The sequence below is a fragment of the Harmonia axyridis genome, chromosome 1 (assembly GCF_914767665.1).
Source record: "Harmonia axyridis chromosome 1, icHarAxyr1.1, whole genome shotgun sequence".
In the NCBI taxonomy this organism is placed as follows: domain Eukaryota; kingdom Metazoa; phylum Arthropoda; class Insecta; order Coleoptera; family Coccinellidae; genus Harmonia; species Harmonia axyridis.
This window is the reverse complement of record NC_059501.1, coordinates 34,765,245-34,787,364: the sequence shown is the minus strand read 5'-3', so window position 1 is coordinate 34,787,364 and position 22,120 is coordinate 34,765,245. Positions and strand designations below refer to the sequence as shown.

The window sequence follows — 22,120 nt, the reverse complement described above, 5'->3', positions numbered from 1 at the left end:
TGTCATGTTGGTACCTATATATACGTATTGAAATTCACCACGCCTCGAACAATGATTTGTTTTTTGGCGAATTGATGAATTTACTAGGTAATCGAGAGACGAATTCGAAGAAAAACAGAAAATGGATAGTTTAACAATTTTATTAAGGGAAAATGCCTATTTTTAAATGGTTCTCTATATTCCTCATAATTGCCTATAAGTCTCTTTCGCATATGCTAAGCCCTATGTCGATTATATGATCTATTCTTATTTTTATTAATTAATTAATTTTCTTTACAGAGAGCTCTATGATGTGGGGATACAAAAATAATTGAAACATTAAACATTTTGATTTATTAAAAAAAGCGTGAATTCCTTATCTTTATTAGATTTTCGGATCGAAAACAACCTCAATTTTAAAATACAGTAAAAAAAATACACTGCTAAATTATCCGGAATCCGAAAAATATAAGCAAGAATAATTTCGGAATATGAAACGGTTTTTCTACTGAAAAATGATAAGCAAATCTATATTCAAGTAATTTTTCACCAAATTTCGCGTGTATATCTTTGCTTTTATATGCCTAGGTACTTAAGGTTTCTAAACAATAATCTAATGTGAAAAATTCTTCAATCTGGAACTTGCCATAAATACATAGAAAACAACAAAACAACATTTATCACAAAAACGTGATAAATCTTGAACAATTTTCATCACAAAACGAAAACGCATATAACAATAGAAAATGCATGCTCGGAAGGCTTTATTCTTTCGATTTAGGCTATTATGCAAATGCAAATGATGAAAGAACATTCTGCATTAAATTTTGTCTTTTTTGAAGAGAATCGATTTTTTTTATTGAAATTTACAAATTCTTCAAAAATAAATACTGCGTCTCCATGCCATGAACTCGACACCCCACGAAAATTTCATCGTCCTTATATCTCCTTCCTTCTCGGTTTTTCATCGATACTTCCTGCAAATAACCGAAAAAAAATCGAAACAAATCAGTTTGTTGTCTGAAAGACATTCTATGGTTCAAACCTCGGTTCAAACGGTTCTTAAAGTCAGAATATATTTAGTCAGTTCAATTTTTGTACTAGTCATCTCATCCATGAACTCCATATACACAAACAATTTCCTATGGTTAGATTTCAAGGATTAAAAAATTTGAAACAAAAAAATGATCTTCCAATAATACGATCTTCACAAAATTACACCTAAATGTTAGTTATTAATTAATCAATTTTTATATTTTGCAACAGATTTCTACTTTTAAATGCGATTGGATGCATATTTTTCGAATATTGAAATTACAAAAATTCATAAGTCCTAAATTATCGAACAGATTTTGCCCAAATTGGACCCAAATATTCCTAGTACATTCCGTTCGAGAGTTATCGTATACACGGCTGCCGAACGGACCAACAAAATCTCGAATTATCCTCGAACCCAATCGTTTGAGACCATTTTTGACTCAACATTCGAAAATTAAGTGTTTTTATGCAAATGACAGCTACGCAAAAATATAGCTTCGTATTTATTTATGTTTCGAATATGTATTTGTGACAATATAGTTAATCCATTTACAGGGTGTTCAACGTGATTTCTGAACAATATTCTATTGAGTGCGGTCAATTATGTATAACCTTTGAAGTTACGATTTCTGGTCATTTCAGACCGAGTTTCAGATCAGGACTGGCGCGAGTAATTTTAGCGCCTGAAGCAAAAAATGTTTTGGCAGATCTGCTGAAAAAGAGTCAATAACAACCATGACCCCCCTCCTAAACATTCCATTTTGAAATATTTGCTTCAGGGTTCTCCAACTATTCTGAATAGTACTCTGATGTGACCAGAAATCTTAACTTCAAAGGTTATACAGAACTGAGCACACTCAATAGAATATTGCTCGAAAATGACTTTGAACACCCTGCATTTCGCTTATGCTTCGAAAACGAGGTATATGTCATAAGGCAAAAATGATACTTTTGATGTCATCTACGCGAATTACGTCGAGTGAAGAGGTTCGTATAATCGAAATATATTGTCTATGCTCGAGTTACGTTTATATAAAGAATAATTTCAATAACCATCACCAAAGCACTGCATTTTGACAATTCAATGACATTTCACTGAGCTTGACTTTTATTTTTTTGGCGAACGTCCAAGAATATTACTATGGAAATGATCCCAATATGGCACGAGGCGAAAAACCAAAACGATTATACCATGTCGTCAAGGTGTAAATTCTCTTATCAATACGCCGTAACTATGGGAAATTTACGGATTCTTTCAGGTCATCAAAACATGATATATATATATAATCAAATAAATTTTTGTCATTTTTTTTTTGTTTTACCTTATATCCATGAAATAGTAGATCTAAATAAGATGGGTTGAAAATAAAGAATTATCTTTTTTTAGAGAGTATTATTATTGCGTCATCCTTAAGAAATAAAACATAATAACTAAGCGACGAATATTTTTAATTCGACCGTTCTATTGTTTCATTTATGATTAACATAGTTTTTTCAATAGGTTAAAACAATGCGCGAGAGAAATTTTCTATGTAATTGGATATTTCCTGTTTTTCATTTCAATAAATGTTACAGGTATACAGACTATTGGGTGATAAACGGTCACATTAGATGAAATATTTTTCAAAAAATAGTCAGACAAAGCTCGGACGAATTCATTATAGAGGGTGGCCACTTTTTCAATGGCATTGTATTGGTAACTTTCAAACCATAAGAGTTAGAAGGTCGGTCAAATGGAGAAAAAGTTGCATCCATAGAAGCATTATCAAGCAGTTGAAACAAATCGAAATTATCAGGGCCGGTTATTGAGATATCATAAGAAAAGTAAATTCTGTCATTATGATTTTTCTTTTTTCCCCACTTTATTTCAATTATTATCAAAAAATTTTACAGGAATTTTTTATTCGACACTAAATTGTTCTCAGTTTGACGTAATCAGATTTCGTATCCAACGTTTCGTGCTCTCTGGGCCACCCTCAACCTCATTTTTTTCAATACGGACCTGTATATTTTATGACGCTTCTCGAAATAACTTTTAACGCTGAATTCAACGATATATCATACAATGTCATTCAAAGTTGATTTGACCCTTTTCCAAATTTCTTTGGTTCGGATCTGTATTACATTCAGGTACCTTTAGTTTAATTAACAACATGCAATACATTTCGATGAGAAAATCAACTTACTCATCTTGAACTAAATGGAACATATCAGAATCAAATCAAGAAACAAGTAATAATTATTTACATATTTCAATTCATAATAATTGAACGAATTATCATTTAATGAAAGAAAAATCGAATGATTATTCGAAAGTAAATGAAAATGAATGAAGTAAGTGTTCGAAATGTCCACCATTTTGTAAAATGCACTTAACGGTTCTGGAACCCATACTTATACATTTGCTCATTCCGTCTTCTTGAATACCTTTCAATACATTCTCAATCTTCTCGCGAGAAATCACTATTGTTGGATTTGTCATTTGTTCCGTTGAAACAAATTACAGAATCGACTTTATTTTGATATCATTACGATATAATTTGTGCAAGGCTTGGTATTCAAATTTAAAATCATTGTATTCGCGTCTCTTGACTATTTTATTAACAGCAGTTTTTGATAAATTGCATTCACTACAGATCCGACCCAAAGAAAATTGGATAAGGGTCAAAATCTCCTGAAAATCAACTTTGAATGACATTGTATGATATATCGTTGAATTCAGCGTTAAAAGTTATTTCGAAAAGTGTAATAAAGTATACAGGTCCGTAATGAAAAAAATGAGGTTGAGGGTGGCCCAGAGAGCACGAAACGTTGGATACGAAATCTGATTACGTCAAATTGAGAATAAAAAATTCCTGTAACATTTTTTGATAATATTCGAAATAAAGTGGGAAAAAAAGAAGAATCAAAATGACATAATTTACTTTTCTTATGATATCTCAATAACCGGCCCTGATAATCTCGATTTGTTTGAACTGCTTGATAATGCTTCTATGCATGCAACTTTTTCTCCATTTGACCGACCTTGTAACTCTTATGGTTTAAAAGTTACCAATACAAACCCATTGAAAAAGTGGCCACCCTGTATATGCATGTTTAAATGAGTCGTGAAATGTCATTTTATGGACTGGTGCATACCTACAATCAACTGCAAGGGCAGCCTTCAATATAATCAATACTCACCGTGATTATTGCTATAGCACACCCTAAACTGAGTCCTGCCAATACGTCGCTCCAGTGGTGTTTGTAGTCGGATATCCTGGTCATTCCCGTGAAGATAGCCGCCAATACAGCCAGAAACTGTAAGGTGTGTCTCAATAATTTAGAACCATCCCAGGTCATTCGTTTGTGCAGATAGATCTGAATATTAAAACACCGTTCGTCAGAGAAAGAAGTTTTGAATTTTCCTGTTTACTTACCGCAAAATATGTCATTGTAAACATGGAAAATGAAGAATGTCCGGATGGGAAGGATAACCTGAAAAGAAGACATCAAATTTGATCAAATCATTAATCATTATCCCATAATTAATTGCTTCACCTTTTACTTATTACTAATTGATTATAACTGGCACATCAGTGTGCTGTATAACGTACATTTTTTATTTAGTAACATAATTCATTTATTACATTACATGTTAGTTGAAGATAAACTAATAACTGCAGTAATTGCCTTAATGAATTTTTATGGTAGGTAACTAAATAAACACAATTCGGTTTCAATGAAAATCGTTAAAATAATAAAAATTACTAACTAAATCGGCACTGAAGCAGTTATGCTTTTGACGTTAATATTTGATATTCACAAGTCCATCAAAATTCTTCTTCCTTAAATAGAATTATAGAATTTCATTTTATATCATCAAATATGGACGTTATCAAAACAGAAAAGATACGAAGATTCCTGATATAAATAGTTCATTCGTTTTTTGCATAGTTCCACATTATCAATTCTACAAAATTGTTCATTATTCAAAAACTATATGCAGAATCATTCAAAACAATTAAAAATTCTGCAAATACAAATTTCTCCGTAAAATATCTCTTATCATCAAAATCAGTTACCAAAATGAAAAAAACGCTAACCTCTGAGCTTCGACTTCTTATAGGCTGCAATTGAGTGCTTATGATGATCATGAAATTTTATATCAACAATTCGTAAATTATATTTTGTTGCATTTTCGAGACACATGAAATTTCAAAATTTGTTTTCTTGATTTTTAACTGGAAAATTAATGGATCATATTCTCGAGCTATGGGGTATTTCTATAGTTTCTCAGAAAAACTTTCGGCTCCGAACGGACAGATTTTTCTATTCCATTTTTGGATTTCACAAATTGCAAAACGTAAGCTTCGAAAATTTGAGAATTAGTCATACTTTTTCACCTCCACAGATTTATTATTGAAAATAATAAACCAAATGAGAGGGATTATAGGTTATCACAATTTAATCAAGAATTAATGTGCTGCAAGTGAAGTTGAGATAACTTTTCTATAGTTCATATACATGACACGTGTAATTACACGATTATTGATATCAAATTATTAATTTTGGGATACAAATTTCGATGATTTTCATCAATCTCTTTGAATCTTTTGAACCTTTACAAAGTCAAACAAAATCTGGGCAAAATTATTGCCGCAATCTCAAAATATCTGTTCGAAAACCAAAAACCAAAAGAGTGTAAAAATAAAACTAATATAGTAAAACTGAACCTTCTTTTTGTCCAAATATCCCTGACTTATAACGCTTATAGTTTGTAGTGAAAAGCATTGTATTCAATATTATCGTGAAGATAGCTGATTTATATTCTTCAGAAGTATTCAGAAGTACCAATAAATATTTTCAATCTCACATTTCATGACTTTCGAGACATGAATATATTTAATTTTATTCCTTGATGTTTAATGTTAGGCGGAAAAATTTGAGGAAATCTATTTTTAATCGAATTTCATATAAATAGAACCCTCTGAGAACTTCATTCAAATTTTTTGTATTTATATTCCATCACATAAACTGTGAAAAGAAATTACATTTTGTAACGCTATTGAAGCGTTTTCATTAAAAGTAATCGAAAGTGAAACGCCAAAAAAATAAAACGCAGAATAATTCACATCTCCTCCGTGAACTTGTTCAAGGAAAACATATATTCCGATAGGTATAGAGATTTTTTTTTTCTAAAAAAGTTACCAACCAACAATAATCTCATGTAATCGTACCTACCACGTCACTGAACCTGGCAAATAAATGTCACCGTCAGTGCCGTACCACGGAACATAGAGTTAAGAATAGATCGAGATATCGAGTCTACATTTGTTGTTGTTTGAAAAATAAATGAAAACGAGTTCGGTGCAACGATAAAACCCTGTGTTTTGCGTTGATATGTGATAGTGGATGAAACACGAATATTTCTCTACACTCCTGAGACAAAGAGAACGTCAGCTCAGAGGAAAGCAGTCGGCAAACCCGTTCATAGTGATCAAAATATCAAGCATGGTATATTGTTCATTGACTATCTTGACAAGGTGAATCCACAGTGAATCGAGTGATTGAGTGCAGAAATTAAAAAAACGCCCTCAAATGTAGAAAGAGAAAAATTATGTTTAACCAAAACAATGCTCCTGTCATAAATCGATAAAAACCATAGTCAAACTGAACAGGTTGAACTCCGGACTTATTGAGTGATGTATTCTCGTCAGAGCCGTATCTAGGTATAATTGCGCCTGTGGCAATATGTTAGACATCGCCCCCCATTTTCGATGATTTTTTTTTCACCCATTATATTTTCTTATAATATTTTTTTATTCATAATTTGAGTCATATGCTTTCGTTGAAGTTTTGAAATAATAACCAATATTATACAGGTTGTTTATGATATAGTTGCAAAAAAATTCAAGGAGAAATTACTTGTCAAAAAATAGGGTGGGTTTTTCATATAAACTTTTTTTTTTGCGCCTCTATCTCCTTAGCTGTAGCCCCCAAAAGATGGCTCCCAAAAAGTAGTTTTCAATTTGTGAGAAGTTTATAATTGTTGTTTTTTTTTTGTTTCATTCATTTTATATTTGTACCATTTCTCGATAAAATCATCGTTTTGACATCCGCCTATTGGATAAATTTGAGGTCGAAAATAATTCCAACCTCCGAAACTCAGACGTATTATTTGTTGATGTTTTTTTTTCTACAAAACTGTGAATAAAAGCAAAAAATTACAAGAGACCTCGTTTGTTAAGAATATATTAGTCTATCCAAAATTGATTTACTAATTGTAAAATATGAATAAAGAAAAAGTTATCGCGAAACAAGTTTGGAGGGTGGCTTTTTCTACCCCTTGGAATCATAGAGAAACACCACCAACAATTTTTTCGAATGACATCTCGCTCGCATGAAATGTCAGCTCAACTTTATTTTTGTGAATTTTTTGGTTTTCAAGAGAAAAATGATGTCAAAACGATATTTTTTTGAGAACTGTTACAAATATAAAATGAATGTAACAAAAAAACATTTATCAACTTTTCACAAATTAAAAACTACTTTTTCCACTAAGCGGAAGAGAGCTCAATAAAAGTTTATTTGAAAGACCCAGCCTATTATTTGAATTTCCCCCTGATTTTTTCGCACCTAATCATAAACACCCTGTATATTTACTCATTTTTATTGAAACCATTGATATTCATATAGTTACATATAAAGACTATAAAGAGATAACTCCTGAAGATCTAAAAAACTGATCCTTATAAAATTGTATGAAAAAAAGAAGCCGCCGCACTTCAAAAATAGATGGTACCGTTTGTCGAAGAAATACCGACAAGTTTGATAAAACGCAAAAAACTCGTTAAAATAGGGGTAATAACGTCGAAGCTCGACCCCAATATTTATGATCTGAATGCGGCACCTTTGAACATACCGACGCTCAACAGATATATTTATGACTACATTACGGCACGCTTGAACATAGCCATATTTATATTATTTCTTCCCTTAAATTAAAGTTTTGTTGCTCTTGAGATCATTTTGGGCAAATTCTATGGAAGGCTATCAATATTTTAAATGTTTCCAGATTTCTCGGCATCGCTCGTTGCGAGGCGTATATAGGTATAACATGAAAACCGAATTGTGATCTTTCGTATTCTTTCGCCTGGAGCTCCAATATTTTTTTCTTTTGATATTTTTGGGCGCCCCTGTGGGCCTTGCGCCCGTGGTAAGTGCCATCTTTGCCACACCCTAGATACGGTACTGATTCTCGTACAGAAACATTTTCGTGAAATAATTAAAAAGTCAATGTTTCCAAATCAGAAAACAGAGAATAATCGTTCGCATCATTTAAGTGATGAAAACGAAAGAATTTAAATTATAACTCACCTCAATTCCTTCATAATATGCTTATTGTGCCTATACAATTCGTTTGTGCAAGTGAAAACCGTATGATATGTATGGTTATGGCCCAAAAAATCATTCGTGCAGTTGACACTTGGCAAGCAAACCGTATAGAAGTGTGGTCTCAGTCTTCCTACTGTGTATTTGATAATGTCTGTCGTCAATTGGGAACAAGCCATGCCGAAAGCGAAGACACCAAGGACACAGTAGGTGTTTACAAGCCAGTTCGGTATGATTTTTCCCAAGAATCTCACTTCCTTATTCGTTTTGGGACAGTTGAAGTATTCTGTGAGTACCATCTGCAAAAAAAAGATACATCAGCGTCAAACTCAAATTCCACAAAGCTTGAATTTTTAAATTCATTTGCAAAATCGTAAATCAGTGGAATCTACTTTCAACATGAAACTTTACACGAAGCTTAAAATTGTTTTTCATTATATACACAATCTGATTTCGATTATCTTACAGCCACCGATTTTGGTGGGGTTTCGATATCATTTCTTTAAACAATAATCTACATTGAAGAATGGCAATATTTTCAATTTGCGAATGAAAAAATATACGTTGGTAGCTTCTCATTTTTTGCAAAGAGATGGTTGATAAGTTCAATGTACAAAGCATTGATATATTTTTAAAATATTCGTGAAAAAAAACCCACAAAAAATTATTAGAGAAAGGTAAAACCTTAATTTTGTGAAAAAAATAATGGACCGTCGCAGAGTGCTGCCCTATACTTTTATGCTTCGCAAATAGAAAGAAGATGAAGTGAATGTACAACTTCGTACACCGTACAAAGTTTGGTCATCGCAGGAGCGTCAGAGGGGAAATGTATGGGTACCAAAGTTTGACTGATACGCGAAAAACCACGTGGTGTCAATCCCTCTCAACGAACACAACCGAGGCATTCGAGATCTGGTCTTTTCTTAGAGTTGCTCGAGAGTTATCGTCTTCACGGCCAGACTCACAGACATAATTGAATTTAAGGACGAATTCGTCATCTGTGAGTGGAACCTCGTTTGAGACTATTTCCGGCTTCAAAATTACAAACCAACTGATAGAATGATAGAACAATCTATCCACAAAACAGGTGCTAAAAAATTCCAAATCGGCAGACTTGTACGATACTGTCATTCAAATATAATTGATAGTAGAAGCACACGTTTACAATTTATTGGTCGATTTATAATCTGCTAATCGACGAGAATATGCATAGGTATATTACTCTATTTCAGTATCGTAATGGGTTCATTACAGTACTTAAAACAGTGCTGTAATGAACTCATTACAGCATTGTTTTCAGTTATATTTTTCGTTCTGTGGTTGTCAACATAGTATATCCTATCAAATTTCAACACGCGTCAATTGCCAATATAATAATTTGGATATAGTGAAATGATTTGCAACATTATTCGCAATTTCTATTGATTCTGGTGGTGTTAAATCGATTTCGTCAGACATAATTTACGAATTCAATGCGTAATTATAAATTATTTCAAAATTCGACAAGTACGATTCAAATTCCGTAATCTGTCAATTTTTATAACAGTCACACCAACTGCCGTAATACAATACAAAACTGACTAGGATGTATAATCTGAATTTTTCATTGTATTACGAAATTTTTCACAAAACTTGACTGAATTAGAGAATACTCGTTGCAGGAGGCAATTCCAACACTCGCTCCTTCGTCGCTCGTTTTCCAATTTCGCACTCGTGCTGGAATAAGGAGCCCACTCAGTAACTTGTTTTAGAATATACTATTTCGAATCTGTTGGACAAATTTGACCAATTGACAAGCTCAAACCATCACGTTCGGAATTGAAATCTTGATTGAAGAAAACGCTAGATATTTTCTTACATATATACATATTTCCTAATTCTCTTGTTTATGGGCGCAAAGACATAATTGGTTCATCAGTGCCGCTAATCAATTTAGTCTGGTCTTTCGAAAATTACATACATACATTAGAGCATAAAAATAACGTGCTCTTTTTCCTGGAACAAGCGTTCCGAAATAAAATAGTTATTCCAATTAGTCCAACCACTTTATTAAATTAAACGAAATTTTTGTCTTATCGTCTGCATCAATCGTTAACTGTTTCCGTCCACTGCTTCGCAGTCGCAGATGCTTTTCAATTTGAGTTTATCTCTGTTACTGAATCTATTAGGACAATCATTTTGGGGTCAAAAAATATTGTGTACCTACAATATCCTAATATTAGTTTTCCAATATCATCATAAGGTAGTAACGTGAGAAAATAGGCTTTATTTCGTTTTGAGAACAAGGAAGTGATGTAAATTGCCACACCCTGGATTATCCTCATTAAAGTCCTACCTATATTTGAATCATTCACGTATATCTCAAGCTCATTAGAAAGGGTGGTTTCTCATATGATAAGCAAAATTGAATCATGTCTAAACAAGGAGAAACCTCATCACCTTACAAAATGAACGACCCACAAATAACCGTAAGCAAAGATACGTATATTACACCTGAAGATGGGATTAGAGTTGTCCACTGACAAATCAGTATAGGAGGTACTCCCACGTTATTGAATATATTAAAAGATCGAACGTAAACGTGTCAGGCAATACTTTATTTTCGGAAAGACCACATGACATCACATTATCATAAAGAGAACGAAATCATGAGCCAATGGATATTTACGAAACAACTGTTGAAATTCACGTTTTATTATAATTTGAAGATAGAAGTGAATAGCATAATGGGAAGTTTTTTAGGAGATAAAGAATGACATTTCAAACGTGATAAATCGCTTCGAAAGAAAATATTCATGTATTGGTTCTAGATGATGTATTGGGGCGCTTAGCAGACAAAAAATTCTAAAAATTTACCGCGTTATGTCAGGGCCGCTACCAGGACCTTCTTAGCGCACATTTTGCTGGGGCGCCAAATTGTAGAAGCGCAAATTCAGTTAATAAAATAAGACATACTCTTGATACAAAGAAAATTTCTTAGTGAAAGTAGGTATAGTATATCCAAAGTCACTTGAACTAGTCCATAAAAGCGCTTGGCCATAGATGTCCCATTGAAGTGGATACCGGGATCCGCTAAATACCGAGGTTTATTTGAAAGTATTTTAAGGCAAAAAATTCATGGGCCCCAAAGGAATTTGTGGAAACTTGGATAACCCTTGTATAATCAAAATATTCAGCTTCCTCTAAGTGACTTTGGATATACTATACCAATCTACGCAGTAAAATAAAAAATTGCAGCCGTCAATTTTTTTTAAAGCTAATAGGTGAATCAGGCAAATCAGGGGACCCTGCAGGGTTGTCAAAATGTCTGGTGGCAGCCCTATGAGAAGTCAGTTTGAGCGCTTGTTCGTTAGCGCATGAAAGCTTGGAAGATTCAATGAAGAGTATATGAAATTGGAATTACATAACTGAAGTAATTTTGTTTGTTACAGACGTACAGATAATATTTACCGACTGGTTTCTAACAATAAACGTGTAAGAACCTTCATCGTCAATTAAAAAATTCAAACCTTGAAATGTCTATTCTGAAATAGAAATAGACTCTAAGTAGGTTCAAAAAGTTGCTGACAGGTTCATTTGTACGTAAAAGCGTTATATGTCATTCAATTTGTTCATTTCAATCCAATCTGTCAATTAATCTAAATTTTGGGAATTTTACAATGAGTAAATACATTTATTAAAGGATATTATCAATTTTGGGTACCAAGCTCTGGAAATTTTACATAATAATTGTAATATCTAAGTAATTTCTAAATCTTTGAATATGTCCTTTACTTTCATATATGCACTAGAGAGCACCCCTAGATCGTGTGTTGCAGCACGACTAATGTGCGCGATTGCGCCGTTATTCTTTGAATTTTCCAAAAACGTGAAAATTGACAATTAACACTTATGGTTTTGACTTTGGTTGAAAAACGCTATCTTTTTTGAATCGCTATTTCCTATATAATTTTTGCCGCAATTGATATATCTTGTTTTGAGATATTTAGACTTTTGTTTTGTGAACAAACCTATATTTTGTCATTTGACGAAGATTATAATACTTCTTTTGGAACCACCTACGAGAATGCTCTTTGGAATTCGGCAGAAGACTTCGAGGTGAGTGCTCCAGTGCAAATCTCTTTTTCTATCTATTTTTTTTTTGAATCATACAGTCCATTTTTTCTCTCCACTTAAGAATTACCGTAACAATAATAATAGTGCCTTTATTGCAAACAAAATAATAATACATGATATAGGGGTGAAGTCTAGCTTAAGCTACTCCACTCAACCCCAAAGACGATGAATACCTACATGTGGCTATTGGATATGATCAAAAACCAAAATAAGCACGTCAAAGTCGATTGAAACTGAAGATGAGAATGTTCCCGGTGTTGCTTTCTTGGCAGAAGGTGAAACAGTGGATAAAGGAATAATATTTGAGCGATATATTTCTTGTTATGATGTGAATTTGCATTGGAAATAGGGACTTAATTCCTTCACTACTAATGCTCCAATCGAATTGATAGAATCTGATAAGGAGGTAATGAGAAGATTCAAAGTGAAATTATTCAGAATTGCCTCAATGAATCGTTTCCACAGTTGTTAATCTATCTATTAATATCTCATGATGAAATATTTTTCACATAAACAACATGGTCAACATCATGATTAGAAGTACCTACATCATCTTATCAATGTTTTCCAGTAAGTAGGATACACTAAAAATTCATACTTCAATTCCGATAAAATGTTGGTATTATCTGTAAAGTTGTTGCAAGTTACTGGCACACCCAGGAAGTTTTTTTGGGAGGATGGGGTTGTTTTGGATCTCAACCATGTAATAATGGTTATTCGGAAACAAAGTGATAATACCAATAGGGATGAACATACATGAAATAAAAATTTTTCATTTAAAATAAAAATAATGTGGATGAGGTAGAACAGAATATGGCGAAACCAACAAAAATATATTTTGATAATTCTAATGATTAATAAAGTCGAGTCTCCATATAATTTCTATAATTAATAAATTCTTGTTTTTCTTGTGCCATACTTCATCTCGAATATGGTATATATCGAATGAACCTATATACACTTATATGGTATCCAAGGGTCCAATTGAACATGAATGAAGAAGCGCTTAAAAGCTTCTGACTTCACGTTATAGTGCATAGTAGACCATAATTATATAAAAATCCTGCAAGTTTTCATTTTTTCATCGGTCTAGTAAAGTAAATAATATGATTCCAATTAATGAACACAATAATTTTATATTGTATATTATTTTCTTGGATAAAATAAATTTGTAAGTATTTCAATGTATTTAAAAAACTATCAATACTAGTTTAATACATTTCATAAAGGTTATATGCAGAATTATTTATTTTAGCTTGAAATATAATTTGTGAAATTGAAAAAAACTAAATAGAAGGACATTCAAAAAGATCGAGAGAAAGATCGATTTCTTGTAAACCACAAGATCATGAAATCAAGAACGTATATACGATCGATGCAAAGAAGATATTCTTCAACTGATGCACTGCGAAAAACCAAATTGTGTCTTTAAATTCTGACAAAAATAGAAATCCCATCAAATTTGTATGAAAAAAACCGAGAAAAAAACCAAAAGGTCGCAAAGCGATAGCATCAGGCGTTCTGGAGTTATGGCCGAAATAAGATATTCTTCAACTGACGCACTGAAAAACTAAATTGAGTCAGAACGCCTGAAGCTATGGCTTTGCGACCTTTTGGCTTTTTCATACAAATTTGATGGGGTTTCTGTTTCTGTCAGAACTTAAAGACACAATTTGGTTTTTCGCAGTGCATCAGTTGAAGAATATCTTCTGTCGACCATTACTTCAGAACGCCTGAAACTATGGAAAACTAATTAATTTTTTTTTCTTTATCCCCCCCCCACAATGCTTATGTCTGGGTACACCACTGTCCATGTGTAATACCTATTTATAACTACATTTTTTTCTAGATCAGGTGATCACCCATGAGATTATCATGAGAGAAAAGTTATAATCACCTATTGTTTAAAATTCCACATTATTTAAGCATCGAACTATAAAAGTTGCCTCGCGAAGTCAACAACACCGAGTTATTTCTTCGTGGAAGATCAGAGCAAACCTCCTCACTATGAATAAAGAACAGTCTACTAAATTATAAGCAATCGACCGTGTAAATACAGGATCTCATGGGGGCAGACTCGTGAAAATTGTTAATAGGTGTTATTTTCAGTCAAGAAGGTATTGCGATAATCATACACATTTCAGTTCGCAATAAAAAGAAAAATACTTCTGGTAGAGATTCTGAGATATCAACCATTATTCAGTTCTGATGGGCGGCAACTTGTTGAGTGTCTGGATATGTGGAAAATTCTGAAAGCGGTTATCATAAATTGCCTCGAATCGAATTCTTTCGAAATCAATACCTGTGAAAAATTGATTCGTTTCCAACACGAACATCGCTCGTTTTTATACATAAACATCAACGTGATGTCTCACAGTTGAAAAAAACCCAACTGTTATTTATTTCGTTTTATCATGGATAGGAAAAGGAGTTTATTCACCAAGCTTCACCAATTCCAGAAAATAACTCAATAGAATATTCAATTTCTATCAGACATTCATGTCCAGAATTGAACGGAATCAAATTTTACTATTTTGACAATATGCTTTGAGAGTTATGAAATTTTGAATGAGTTATTGGCAAAACCAATAGATATCCGTTATTCGAATAACTATAACCTTGTGGACACAAAATCACACAAGTCATTTCAATTGCAATTTAATTTTAACATATTTACAAGCAGTAAAAATATCATATTATAGGTATAAAGTTTAAATTATATTAAATATGATATTGATGATATAAAATCAAAATCAATATTGAACTAAATTTTTTTTTGCTAATTGAAAATACCTCACGTACAAAAATGAGATCGAAATAAGAAATTGGTGATGAATTATGTATGTCGCAAACTTCATATGTTAATTTTTTGTCGATCAGAAGTTGGCTTTTGAATTGAATAGCATAAAGTTCGAAATATACTTAGTGAGATTGGGAATTTTACACCCAGAAGGAATAATATCTTTATCTTCATTTCGATGGGCTATTAGATGTTCATTGAAAACTAATCATAATTTTGTGATGAAAATTTGCATGTCAGGGTTTGAGACAATTATCTTTCTTTCTAGGATATTTTCAGATCTCTACAACTTTCGGTTATAGCGGAAACAGACTAACACTTCCTTATTTCAAATGGCACACCCAGTACATTATTGTATCATTAGATAGCATTTTTTATGACAATTTCAGCAATATCTTGGGTAAAAACTCAACGGTTCATGAGGGGATTTGTATGAAAACAATGATGGCGACGAGGACATTTTTTTCGAATATTTCTACAGAAAAAGTTTTTTTCGAAGTATATTTTTTCATTTTCGATTCTGCAAATATACGTACTTTTATAGGACTGTTCGCGGTTAGAACCAAAAATTTACAGGGTGTTTACCAGAAAATCATGAACTTGAACAATTCAAATTCATCAAAACTCAAGATTTTCAAATGAGCAACTATATTTATTATTATTTCAGTCAATTCTACATATAAAAAAGAAGGGGGTTACTTAAGCAAACCCTATACCTAAAATGAATAGTTTAAAAGTTATCGAGGAAGAACTTTAAATGAGGAAAAACCGCGATTTCTGTGTGGAGTAGTCGACGACTTCCGAAAAACACAGAAAAAAAATTAAATTCGATGTTTTGATGAATAGATTCGACATTTCATGAATCTTTCTAATGATCAAATAATATACTGGATGTGCCTTTTGAAATGAGAAAGTAGTAGTCCATTTCCGGTAAAGTTGTAAAAATCTGAAAATATTTCAAGAAGAAAAATCAATGTCTCAAATCACAAAATGCAAATTTTCAGCACAAAATTTCGATAAGTTTTCCATATGCTTCTAATAGGGAGTCGCGGTGAATCTCCCTGTATAACAATGATAATAAAAAAGATTAATCAAGCTAAATTCAGCTTGAATTTTCTATGGTTTTGATGCCGTTATCATTACGAAATTCTACACGGAGCTTGAAATTGTTATTCTATACATACACATGAAAAATTTCTACTCGGTCACTGAAATATTAGGAATTTTTTTAACGCTATTTGGCTTATTTTTTCTTTGGCTTCGATAACGTTCTCCTCGCAAAATTTTGCACAAAGCTTGAAAAGAATTTTTTATATATGTTTCAACCCATCTGTATCTGATATAACGGAATTATTGAATATTTCTGTTTTAATATTATTCTCGAATTTGATGATATGATCAGCATAATATTCTGCCCAACTCCTTAGCTTTTGCAGTCACGGAAATATTGGGTAATGTATGTATGAAATGCTTCTCAATTCGCAATATTCAAATTCTTTTGAGAATCTATTATAAATAAAGAAATCATTATTTTTTTGCATTCCTTGAATTACCCTCGGTAAAATTCCCAAAGAAAATTTATTTTGCCTGTTATAAATATTTATTACATAGCATACAATAGTAAATTTATAATCGAAAGTTAGTGAAGCATATAGAATTCAATATTTTCCAATTATTTCACATTATTTGTTTTCATCGAAGTATGTTTAATATAAATCTTCAACCATTACGATTCGCCTTGGAAATGTTGAATGGTTCAGCCAACTTCGCCTTCTTTCAAGAAAATTAAATGATGAATATTGAAAACTAATAATCTTGAATACCAAAATCGATACATGATATTGCAAGATCAACCTCCTTTGGACATGACAATTCTATCCTTTTTAGCACATTTCAACTGCTGGAAATCAAATCTATAATTTTATGATCTTTTTCTGAATTGAAAAACAAATATAATATAGATATTCAATCTTATTTTTAACCAATATGTGTCTTGACCGTATCAGATCTGGATATAAAGAAAAATACAAAAACACAACTCTGTAATTATAAAACATGATTTCCACCCAACAACGAAAACAAACATGAAAGTGAGATTAGAGAATGATCTCCGACTTTTCTTTTTCTTCAATTTTCCCCTTTTAGATCTGATGAATCAGGATTTCTTGGCGCTAAGCGAAATCACTATTCAGATGTCAGTTATAAATAAGATTCCCAAGACAGAAAGCCATCCGATTGCGGACGTTACATGTAGTTTGGGTTGATGGTAATATATGAATGCTGTAGGAAAAACAGCGAAGTAGTTTCTTGCGAATGTAAGATAATTCAGGAATAAGAATAAGTAGGTATCCCAGCATAATGAGAGGGTTCTTAATGGAAGACATTTATTTATTCAGCAGGTTTTTAGAATGCAATGAGGAAATTCTAGACAGGAGAATACATATATTACCAATAAACATGGGGATTTACGGCTTGCCTTGATATTCAAGCTACCTGACTTGGGCTTGACTTGAAATCAACTCAAATTCAAGTCAAGTAGTTAATTTCAAGTCAAGCCCAAGTCAAGTAGTTTAAATATCAAGTCAAATCGTGAATCCCTAAGCAAACTCGAAGCATGACGAAGTGTATGTAACTACAAAAGAAGAGGAAAGAACTGACTTGAATTCAGAAGCTATAGAAAGCCCGTTCATTCTGTAATCGCAAGGGAGGGGCAGGCATTTTACAAAAATGTTAATTCTGCGATTCCGTCACTTAAATGGTGTGCCAGGCATTCCTCTTGTTCGGAAATTAGTAAAAAGTTCGAGGATACCGGTTCGATTGTTCAACACTAGATAAACCAAAACTCAGGCTCCGAAGGTTAATGAAACTGGAAGAGAACGTGGAACGGGTTAATCAGACTGTTCGTGATTGTCCCGACCTATCCATTTGGAAGCGTGCAAATACTTCGAATGGGCATGGATTATTGTTACACCGCATTTTGCATAATGACCAAAACTGACTCTATGAAATTCAATTGGTGCAAGAATTGAAACCCCAAGATGCCATTTTCCAGGCAAATTAATTTGATAATTTTAGTATGAACGAAAAGGCAGACATTTAGACGACATTATTTCCAATAAATAAAGTCCCAAATGGTGTATTTTCATAATTAATGACCATTTTTCCGACAAACTGTTTATTTTTAATCGTTTTTTTTTACATATAACATAACAACACCTTGTTTAAGGTTTTGTTACAGATGATTCGAACGCATTTGTTAAGAATACGAGTCAAGTCTTCCGGAGTCAATATTCAAAACAATATAATGTTTTGTGAATCATACACATCATGATATTAATGTGAAGATTTGTGTTCAGCAAACTGAATTTGGTTGTATAATGTATAGATTTATGCAATCTACTCCCTTCAAAATTTGGAATTTGAATAATTCATGAATAGTGGTCATTTTTTGATACGAAATTTTGGGAAGAAACGACACAAACACTGCCTTTTTCATTTTTTATTCCCAATAATATGTACAGGGTGGGTAAATAAGCGAGGTAAGCGGCTATATCTCAGGATCCACTCATCGTAGAGACTTGCGGTAAAAAATTTTACCACAAAAGTATACAAGAAATCACACTGGAAATTGTTTAGAAGTTCATACCTCTACCGCTAGGGGGCGTAATTGCTATTGTGGAGTAGAAAAATGCATTTTACTCGAAAATGTTTCATATTAAGTTGAAAAAATATTATCACTGTCATCCTTGAAAAATTCTGTGTATTTTAAAATTATCTTTTTCGATTTTACGACATCAAATAAGGGTAGCGGAAAGGGAGAAATCTGACTGATTCAAATATTTATAACTTCAGTTTGTCTCAACATGTTGAGACATGTCAACTTGATGAATTACAGCACTCGCCTGCGGCTCCTGCTGCAAACTTCATCAGCGTGAGTTATGACCCACATTACCGCTCGTTGAATAATATACTATTATTTTTCGCGTAAAAACGAACATATGAAAAAAAACCATGAAAGAGTTTGAAATATCTCAGTGGCGTAACATTTTTTTCTTTTGTAAAATTGAGGGCAATAAATATACAATTTAAAGAAAAACACCCGTATCTCGAAATACAAATCATTTGCGAAAAAAGTTATATAGCAAATTGACATTATTTTTTCTTCCGGAATCATTTCTTGAAGTTTGTCGCACTGATTTACTAACACCCTGCATCCAGTCGTAATTATAGACTTGTCAAAGCTCAGGCCAATGAAATAAAGGTCGACCTTGCTATTAAAAATCGTTATCGCCTGCGGTAGCTATCAGGTTCAATTGCATAATGTTAATTATATCGGAAAATAAAATATCGTAATATGAGCTAGATTCGTGAGTTCTTGTTCACACATGTGCATTTGTTGACATGTTATAATAACGATGTTACACGTGCTGTGAAGCGTTAGAACAGATTGATAATAGTAGATGAATGACAGGGTCGTGTTATCATGTAAAACAAGAGTAACTACACTTCGAATAAACAGCGATAAAAATAATCATATAGATATTTGGTAGTTCAATTACGATCAACAAAAATGTTATTTCTTCTAAAGTATCGAATTGACAGGTTCTATATTTATAATCATCATCAATTTCAAGAAATTCGCCTTTTGTACTTTGTATTCGAAACTGGCGATTTAAGGCAGAAACATAGTTAGTCTAAGCAGAGCAGTCTGACGTTATGCACGAAAATCTGTAGCACTGATTCCCCTACAGGGAAACATACTAACACAACTTGACGGCGACGCTGGTTGACGGTGACAGTTCATGCAATTTTTAAGCAAATAATTCTCCAGGAGAGGTTGACGCTTATGGACTTTTACCTGTGGAGTTTCCTCAAATCGTTAATTTACGTTTATAAACCAACATTCCACTTAGAACAAAATATTCGCCACGTAGCCATCACGTAGCAAACTTGCTAAGCCTTAACCAGAAGTTTTAGTGTTAGATTGAATGAGTGTCGCGAACGCGGGTAGATTGTTGGATGACCTTATTTTCAAGAAATAAATTCCCGAATAATGTACTTTTATAATTAATAATTATTCTGTACTATTCACGTCCATGATTCCTGTCCAAATTCCTATGACAAATTGCTTAATTTATTAATAATTATTTGTCAACAAATTGTTCAAATTTTTTTTATTCGCTTCTTTGCACATACACTTTTTGTTATGAGACAACTTGTATAAGAATGGGTACAAAAGAATTGCGGTAATTACACACATAAAAAAGACAATGACCCTCTTTCTACTTAGTACAGTACTTGGCTACAGAGACATTCAACACTTTATCGGATTTTACAAATTAGATACGTCTTCAAAAAAATTGAAAGAATACTTCGTTCCCATAAGTTCATAGTTCATAGAGTATGCAATCCTATATCTAATTCTTTAATGATTATTGATTATTCTGTAAATTTAAAATTATCTAATACAAAATATTTCGAAACAGAAACTCGGCAATTACGTATACAAAAGGATCTATAACTTTTACGCCTTGAAACTATTAATTTGAAAAAAGCTAAAAATAAATATTATTCAGCTGTGTTTGAACCTTAGAGCATACAATTAATCACACATACAGTAAAACTTAGCGATAAGAAATATTTGAAACAATATATGATTACGCAATTAGGTAAAGATTCCTCATTTTCCCAGAATGAAATTTTTCAGATTATTTCATTAAGATTAAGATTTCATAATACTTGAGAATTTTATATAAAAAATTATTGATTCATATCCAAACCAGTGTACGCTTCTTAACGTAAAGAAATCGGGATAATATTTGTTTGAACAATAGAGCAATCGATTTTTATAACAAATTCACATAAATGAGGTTGAACACAAATTCGTCATCAGTGAGTTCAACATTATCGTTTGAGACCACCCCCGGCGCAAAATTCGAAAACTACATACATCTTGACGAACTTATTCAGCCCTCTGTTTGGGGAACGAACGCTCAAATGAGATCATTTCCTCAAGAATATCTACGAATCATCTCGAGGTACACTTATATCATCGTTAAATTACTGAATCAATTAGATCCCAACGATTAGTCGACAAAAAAAAACAAAACGAACAATCGAAGAATCAAAGCAATGTTGGATATGGCGCCAACAATCCTCAATAAGAGTTCGTTAACACCTCTTCCAACATGAGTGTAGACGCCAGTTAGTTTAAGAAATATGACCGAGAACCTGATCCCTTAATTCCCCGAAAAAAACATTGTTTTATTCGCAAACAATGCAACAAGTTTCGTCAGCGATATCGTGCGTGCCTTTTCCACGGATACACTTGGCAACGCTTTTTTAAAACGAAGTTACAACAAGAATTCATCGTTAAACTATAGAAAGCTAATTTTGTTATTAGCAGTTCAATAATTTTTGTTATTAATCAGTCGCAATAACAATAACTCATGTTTAATGGATATACGTTTAGAGGAAATTACTTTGTTTTATTTTATGAATAAATCATATATGTTTAGAAAGAGTATTTGAAGGCGAAACCACAATCAAAAAGTTAGTTGAACTTAAAGTTCAGGAATTCCAATATTCATTTTCCTCGAAATTGAAATGATATGAATAGTTGCGAAAAAATTATGATGCGATTCCTTGTCAAAAAATAGGGTGGATCCTTCATATAAACTTTCTTTTTTGGGTCACCCCCTGCTTATTTACAACCCCCTAAATATGGCGCCCGAAAAATAGTTTTGAATTTGTGAAAAATTTATAATAGTTTTTTGTGTCATTTATTTTATATTTGTACCAGTTCTCAATAAA

General features: G+C 32.5%; 1 protein-coding gene across 2 annotated transcripts in view; it reads right to left on the bottom strand.

Annotated features, from left to right (window-relative positions):
* The window catches only part of LOC123671515 (putative phosphatidate phosphatase), a 57,264-nt gene that overhangs the window by 17,419 nt on the left and 17,725 nt on the right, over positions 1-22,120 (bottom strand). For both annotated transcript variants that reach the window (XM_045605398.1, XM_045605399.1), the window contains exons 3-5: positions 8,377-8,690; positions 4,437-4,494; positions 4,201-4,377 (exon numbers count right to left, since the gene is read on the bottom strand). In XM_045605398.1, coding sequence (XP_045461354.1) covers positions 4,201-4,377; positions 4,437-4,494; positions 8,377-8,690 — 549 coding nt within the window. The remainder of the gene's footprint in view (positions 1-4,200; positions 4,378-4,436; positions 4,495-8,376; positions 8,691-22,120) is intronic.